At 48.2% G+C, this 7,217-nt stretch overlaps 1 protein-coding gene across 2 annotated transcripts in view; it reads left to right on the top strand.

Annotated features, from left to right (window-relative positions):
• Window positions 1–171: 171 nt before the first annotated feature.
• Window positions 172–7,217, top strand: part of LOC102853389 (fibroblast growth factor 13-like) — a 585,433-nt gene continuing 578,387 nt past the window's right edge. Inside the window, exon 1 of one of the 2 annotated variants that reach the window (XM_006881827.1) lies at window positions 172–389. In XM_006881827.1, the coding sequence (XP_006881889.1) occupies window positions 341–389 (49 nt within the window). In that variant the 5' untranslated portion in view covers window positions 172–340. The remainder of the gene's footprint in view (window positions 390–7,217) is intronic. The other variant, XM_006881829.1, reaches the window with a different exon arrangement.

Raw genomic sequence — 7,217 nt, 5'->3', positions numbered from 1 at the left:
GGCGGCCGGGGAGCCCGGAGTCCCGGGCCGGGGAGCGCGGCGCTCGCTGGGCGCGGAGGGCGCGCCCGCCGCTTTGTCTGCACTTCTTGACAAGCCGAGCGGCTCCTCCCGCGGCCGGCCGCTGGGCTGGCGGCGGCGGCGGCTCCTCCTTCACCCTCTCCTTTCCTCCCCACTCTCTCGCAGGCAGCGGCGGCGGCGGCGGGGAACAGCGGGTTCCGGCCGAGGCACACCGAGGGGAGCTCGCGGTCGCCACTTGCCGCCCTAAGCGCTCTCCCAAGTCCGGCCCGCTCGGCGAGGACTTCCGTCTCCTGGGCGACCCTTGTCAAGCAAGCTGGGATCTATGAGTGGAAAGGTGACCAAGCCCAAAGAGGAGAAAGATGCTTCTAAGGGTAAGCCCGCCGGCTTCCTCCCGCGGTGTCCTCGCGTGCGCGCGGCGGCTCCCTGCTGGGAGCCTAAGCTGCCCGTGACCTCTGTGACCCCGGGCGACCAGTGGGGAGACGCCGGGGTGGGGGGGTTGGCTAGGCTTGCACCACTTTCTCTCCGTCCTCGCGGAATTGTCGCCCCGCGAGTGCCTCCAGCCTCCTCCACTCCCCCTCTGGACGCACGGTGGTGGCGCTGCGGGCTGCCGAAGCTGCTGCAGCCCGGAGCGCAGGGCACCACGCCGCCTGCCACTGGCCGGCCGCAACGCGTGCGAGTGCATATGTGTGCGTGTGCGCGAGTGTGCATACGTGTGCTGCGCGGGTGCAACATGGTGACATATTCAGGCATCTGTCCCGCTCTCGGAACCCTAGCCCACCTTCAACCCCACTCCCCGCCCCCAATGCAAACAAAGAGCCCGGCCCGAGGAGCAGAACCCCTCCCCCCACACTTCTTTTCCCCTCACACCCCCTACTCCCCAACTCCCCGCCCCCACGAGGGGTGCAGGAGCTTGCACCCTTCAACATGCCGCGTGCAGAAGTGAGATGCGCCTCGCCAGAGCAGTCTTCGCCAAGCCCCAGGAGAACAAAGGCCTCTGTCCCCTTGCCACACTTTGCCACCGCGGGAGCTGTGACTGCTGACAGAGACTGATCCCCTCGCTCTGCTTCCTGGGGTTCAGTCCCCTGGCCCGAGTGCTTGTCCACGCATCCCCCCACCCCGGAGTGCAAGTCTCGACCTGGGGCCTCCCACCGGCGGGTTAAGGAGGCGCAGCTGAGTGGGGCTCAGGCTAGGGATAAGTCAGACTAAGATAGGGCGTCCCCCGGCTGCCAGTCCTAGCGGTTGCTTGGCTAAGGACCCTGCTTAGTTTCAGAGGGAAAGCCAGAGAGACATCGCCTTGGAAAGGAGAGGCGTGAGAGGGCAGTGGGAGACAACAAGTGCAGCAGCAACATGCGAGTGTCCCGAATGGCCACGGAGTAGACCTCGGAGTTGGCTGGGCCGGTGGACCGAGCGACCCCCGCCCCCAACTGGCCCGATCCCGTGACCATGACCGAAGGGGTCAGTGGTGGCGGAGTCCCAGCTTTCCTTTGCGGGGCTTCGGATCATCCTGAGCCCTAAACCCCCTCCTTCCACCCCTTTCCCTATTCCTTCTGCTCATCTCCCCTCCTGCCTCTCCCCATCTCTCACCGAGCATTCATTCCTGGGAGATTCTAGGGCAGCGCCAGCCCTCCCCCGCGGAGGAAAGTTGTCAAAGTCTTCAGCTCAGGGCCTTTATCCTTGTTTCTAAATGGAGCCCTTTCTGTTGCAACTAAGCAAATGAGACAAGGCTGAGGAAGTTTGTGGGGGGTGTGTATGGAGGACGGTTTGTTGTTCTAAGAGGTCAACTTCAGGGTCGTGATTGGCTCAGTTCAAGGCTAGAGTCTGCTGTACCCAGCCCCCTCCCCCCACCCCGCGCCCCCCCAGGACCCACTTAAACTGCTGAGGATGCAGAGGAATGCAGGCTGGGTCTCCAGAAAGTAAAACCGCTGCTTTGCATTTCCAGAGCTTTCCAAATTGTAGAGTGTCCTAAGTATGTAGCCAAAGAAGGGGAAAGTCCCTCAGGGCTGATCAAAGGTTTTGCTTTCTATTAGGGACCCGGAAAGAGAAATGTAATTGGCAGCCCTGGTGGTGTAATAATTAAGAGTTCAGGTGCTAACTGAAAAGACTTCCCTTGGAAGCCAGTAGCCTTGTTTTGAGGGATTTTGTTTGTTTGTTTGTTATTGATGCCTTTATCTTCCAGAGAAAGAGAAGGCAAATCTGCTTCTATAAAGATTACAGCCTTGGAAACATTATAAGGTAGTGCTGCTCTGTCCTGCAGGTTTACCATGAGTGGACTAACTCATGGAGAGGATACTCTTATCAAGGCACTTCGAAATCACAGTACTTTTCAAGTTAGTCTCTGGAACTTGAGCTCCTCCATTTCAGCAGGTGGTGCTACCTAAGGTTTATCTCAGCCTACCTTTGGGGCTGTGACCCTGATTATCAAACTCATTCAGGAAAAAAAAAAACAATGAGTTGCTAATCATAAGTATAGGGCGCTCTGGTGGCGTCATCCACAGAGAATTGCACTGCCAACCCAAAGGTGGGCAGTTCAGATACACCAACTTCTCTGAGGGAGGAAGATGGGCAGTCTCCTGTGTGAGTCACAGCCTCAGAAAACCCCCTGGAGAGTCAGCTACTGGTTGGTTCCAACTCTATGACGATGAGTTGGGTTTTTGTTGTTGTTGTTGTTTTTAAGTCCTTAAGTATATCCTTTGCACTTGTCCAAAATGGAAAGTGTGGAAAAGAGTAGGACAGGTTTATTTCGATTAATGAAAGTTTTTCCTAAACTTGGGTCCTATAACATGGGTTTTTTCTGTTTGTTTGTTTTGGTTTTTTTTTTTTTTTTTACTCGCCACACTTGGACCTGCATACTTCCCTGTATAAATTGTGTAATTAGTATTTGGAATTGCAGTTGTAATTAGAAAGAATTAAAGTCATTTTATAAAGCGACTTCTAAGAAAGGAGTTTACTTTTCTCCCAGGAGATGAGGATCAGGTGGGTGTTTTTCAGCTTTTCTGGTGACTTTACTGAACTGAAAGCGTTTTCAATTGAGGGAAGACCCTCGAGGAGATGGGTAAACAATAGTGACCGACCGCCCAAGAGTAGCAGTAGTTTCTCCTTTCAAGATTTTGAAAAAAAGTCTTTGGTGGCTAAATTTGCAAGACAACTTTTGATGTTTGAGATGGTAATAGGCCTAGTCATATTTCCAACCACAATGGAAATATTTGCCTCCACAAATTGTATGTACTTTGATAAATGTTGTTAGTTGTAGAAGGACTTCAGGTCTTTTGTTCAAAGGGTCGCTATGAGTCATGCTTGACTTGAAGGCAATCAACAACAACAACAACAACAACATGGTTGATTTATGTTTACCATATTCACAAAGCGGTTTAATTGCATATTTCCTGCATATAGATTACTTTTGAGTCTTTCTTTAAAGCTAAAAGATTCAGGAGCCACATACGCTCAAATAATGTATAGAATTGAATATTTCATAGATATCTTGAATGTACACATTTAATTTTGAACACTGGTCTAAAAAATGAAAAAAAGCCACATCACTTAGTAATAACTCAAGTGAATTTTGTAATCTTATTGAAAGCCTGTTGCTCGTTTAAATACAGCCTCCTACCCCATTAGTTGAGGGGTCATGCTCACTGCTTATCATAAGTACGTAGAATGCTATCCTGGAAATAAGCGTTTCCAGAGCTTTTAAAGTGCAGGCAGCGGGAAGTGAGCGAGTTATTTTGTGCTGCTGATATATGACTTTAAGTGCGTAGAAATGGCTGGCTTTTTAAACAAAATGACATTTTTATCAACCTCATTGCGTTGAGGTTAAGATTGGTGGATGGACAGTGATTGATTTCTTTAAAACAACATTTTGTACAGTGTAGCTAGCCATATAGACTATTCTCTTTGGAAAGGGGAAGAGGATCTGTGTTCTGTTGGAAACTATTAAAAAGCCCTCTTGTGTAGCAAATCCCTTTGCACTTTGTGTCAACTTTCTGATCTGCAGAGGTGCACATAGTTTGGAACCTGTAGCTCCTGAACGGGCAGGTCTCTTGGTTTGCATTTCCAGGAAGAAGAAAGCAGCACATTTATTTGTTCAAGCAGTGACTCGCTCAGGTTCGGCTCTCTCTGCTCCACCTTGTCACATGAGGTTTTTTGTCATGGTTTTTTGTTTTTGTTGTTTTGTTTTTAAACCCCAGGGTTGTTTTTTTTTTTTTTGTTGGAGGAGCACCCAGTTAAAGCTGTGTGGTTTCCTGCCACTGTCTGTTCTGGACTGAGTGAATGTGCTTACTAACTAGATGTGTCATCTGGTTTGCAGCTATGTATTTGGAGTTTGGTCTACTTTTGAGACAACTCATTCTTTGAGTTTAACTGGTGGACCGTCACAGCCAGGCGAGGGCCAGGGCTATGTGGGCTGTGCACTCTCTGGGGAGATGCCACTAGGGACAGTCTGTTGGCTGCTGAGTGATAGAGGCCAGTTCTTTTCACAACCCAAGAAGCCAACCACTAGCACAGTTGTTGCTGTCATGGGTTTCTGTGTGTTGTGGGCATGGCTCACATTTGCTCACTTGCTGGCCTTTTCCGCTCCCCTCTGAGGGACAGGGAGGCTGTTGTGGTCAGTCTCTCACCAGATCATGGCTCAGACCCTGCATGCCATTCCAGAAGATCATCTTGGTTTCGGTGGACTGACTTTAACAGGTGCTCATCAGTGCCTTCTAAGGCTTAGACCAAGCAAAGCAGGTGGTAGTGATATCCTCACTGCTAAGAAATCATGATGCTGGTGACTTCTTATTAAAAAATAGCTATCATGATCCACCTATTACGCTAGTTGGGACTGGTCTTATCTCGTGAATAAGTCCCTTCAGTGCAGTGGTTTTATGGACATCATCATAAGCCACACATATTTCCCTTCCTCCCCCTACCTCAGTTTTATTGTTTCAGGGAAAGGCTAGCAAGCAGAATGGTTTTCATTCAGCCATCTATGCACATTTTGGTTTATGACGTTAATTACAATCCTCACATTGTAGTAGTACTATTCCCACATCCTTCCTGTGATTTTTTTTTTCCTTTCCATTCATTCTTCCTTCCTGTCTCATGAGCTTGATCCCTAGGAAAACTCTGGCCTTTTGCAAACTTCTGGTTGCCTGTTCTAAAGAGTGTTTATCTCCACCTGTGTATGGTTTGGCTACAAGTTAAAATGTGGAAATTGTTTGGTTGCAGGCTTGAAATATGTCTCTGGGGCTCAGTTCAATAAGCCTATTTTTTTATTTCTGCTTTATTTTATTATGTGTGTGTGTGTGTGTGTATACCTTCAAATCAGATCTGACTGGTACAGAAGGAGATTGTCTTTCCTTCTCCAGCAGAGCATCTGGTGGATTTGAACCGAAGCCTGGCCATCTTTATGATGTTGGGTTTTGTTCTACACTTCCCCAGTCCTTACGGAAGTAGGGTCCTTCTACGGTCCTTGCTTCCAAAGTGGACGTCTGTGGTAGCTGGGCACCATCTGGTTCTTCTGTGCTCACCGTTGTGGAGATCCACGTTTACGTGGTTCATTTGTTCTTGTTGTTGTGTACCATAGAGCCAGACTTGACCCTTAGCTGACCCTCCGCTGGGTTTTCAATCACAGGGGAGGAGATTGTCCGTCCTTCTCCCATCCTTTGGAAATGGAAACTTTTTTTCCTTCCATTTTCTTTACTCTTCTTTGCTCCAGATGGGGAGAGAACACGCATGCACGTACTCTTCTCAAGTGAAGCTGGTGATCACATCCTTGAGCGAGCAACTGTGACCAGAGAGATCTCTTTATGTAACTGTTTCAGTTTGCCACACCACTTGTCCCTGAGAACAAGTGTAGAAGATGAATGCTCAGATGCCCCCACATCCTCTTCATTGTTGCCTCTAGTGTGGTGCGGTGGCTTTATGGAACGAGGCCGAAGCTAGAAGGAGTAACAAGTTGGGGCATGCACTAGGGGTACTGTATCTTCTCCCTAGCTTAATACCAATTCCTGTAAGTTTTATTTCAAGTATACTCCATGACTATTGTTATTAAGTGCCCTTAAGTCGACTGAGACTCATAGCGACCCAGTGAACAATAGCTCTGAACTCTGCCCTAACTTGAGCCAATCACACTGTCTCCAACACTCCTATCCCCATTACTCCAGTTATTGTCAATCCATCTCATCCGGGGTCCTTCTCTCCTGTGCTGTCCTCTGTCATTCCAAGCATGATGTCCTTCTCCAGGAACTGGTCCCTCCTGGCAACATGCTCAAAGTAGAGACAGAGCTTTAAAACCTTTGCCTCCAGAGAACAAGTTGGTTTTACCTTCACCAAGACAGAGCTGCTTGTTCTCTTGGCGATCCATGGTATATTCAATACCCTTCTTCAGCACCACAACTCAAAGCCATTGATGATTCTTCTGTCATTCATGGTCCTTGTCCTCTGATGCCTACCAAGTTGTTGTGAAGGCCATGGGCTGAATCATTTATTTAAAGGCTTGGTATAGGGCTAAAGCTATCGGTGAGGTTGGAGTGGGAGTGAATATTGCTCTGGGTCTGGTGCAGAAATCACCTATGAGATGAAGGGCAGGGTGAGAGCCATGGCAGAAAGCTGTGTGATGTCCTGGAGAACAGGCATCTGGAGTGCAGCGAGACTCAGAGTTGGGATTGGATGGTAAGCTAGAGAGCTGATTTGTAAGGCAATGATCCAAGGACAGGAAACTTCGTCTTTCAAGTCTCTTTGCAGCTGTGCTGTTTTATGTCCAAATAAACTAATTCTGGGAATTACAGTCAACACCCAGTAACTGAAATGTGTTGCAGCTCTTCAAATATATCCAATAAAAGAGATTTCTAAAATCGCTTTCATTTCAGTTTATAATTTTGAAGTTGATGACTTTTACAGGAACGAAAAGGAACTACCTAGATTAATTGCAGGAGGAGGAAAATACCCCACGTAAATGAAAGAATGTCTGTAGAGGGGATCCTTTGTCCTAATCACTTTGCTGGGTTGAACATTACTTTGAAATGTAAAGGTGAGGGTCATGACTTGGTTTTAACAATTAGTAGGGGAGACATACGTTCACATAGCTCCTTTTTTGCTATTTTGATTTACATTTCCCCATTCAGAAGACACCTTGTCTTATCAGTACAGACTGAATATGCAATTTTGGGCATGTTGTGTAACAGAGTTCATTTTAGTCACTCTTTATCACTGTGCAA

This window comes from Elephantulus edwardii, unplaced genomic scaffold, assembly GCF_000299155.1.
Source record: "Elephantulus edwardii isolate Elephantulus edwardi_28Jun2011 unplaced genomic scaffold, EleEdw1.0 scaffold00016, whole genome shotgun sequence".
Lineage (NCBI taxonomy): Eukaryota > Metazoa > Chordata > Mammalia > Macroscelidea > Macroscelididae > Elephantulus > Elephantulus edwardii.
Note: the sequence above shows the minus strand (reverse complement) of the source record. Positions and strands in the feature narration are given on the sequence as shown.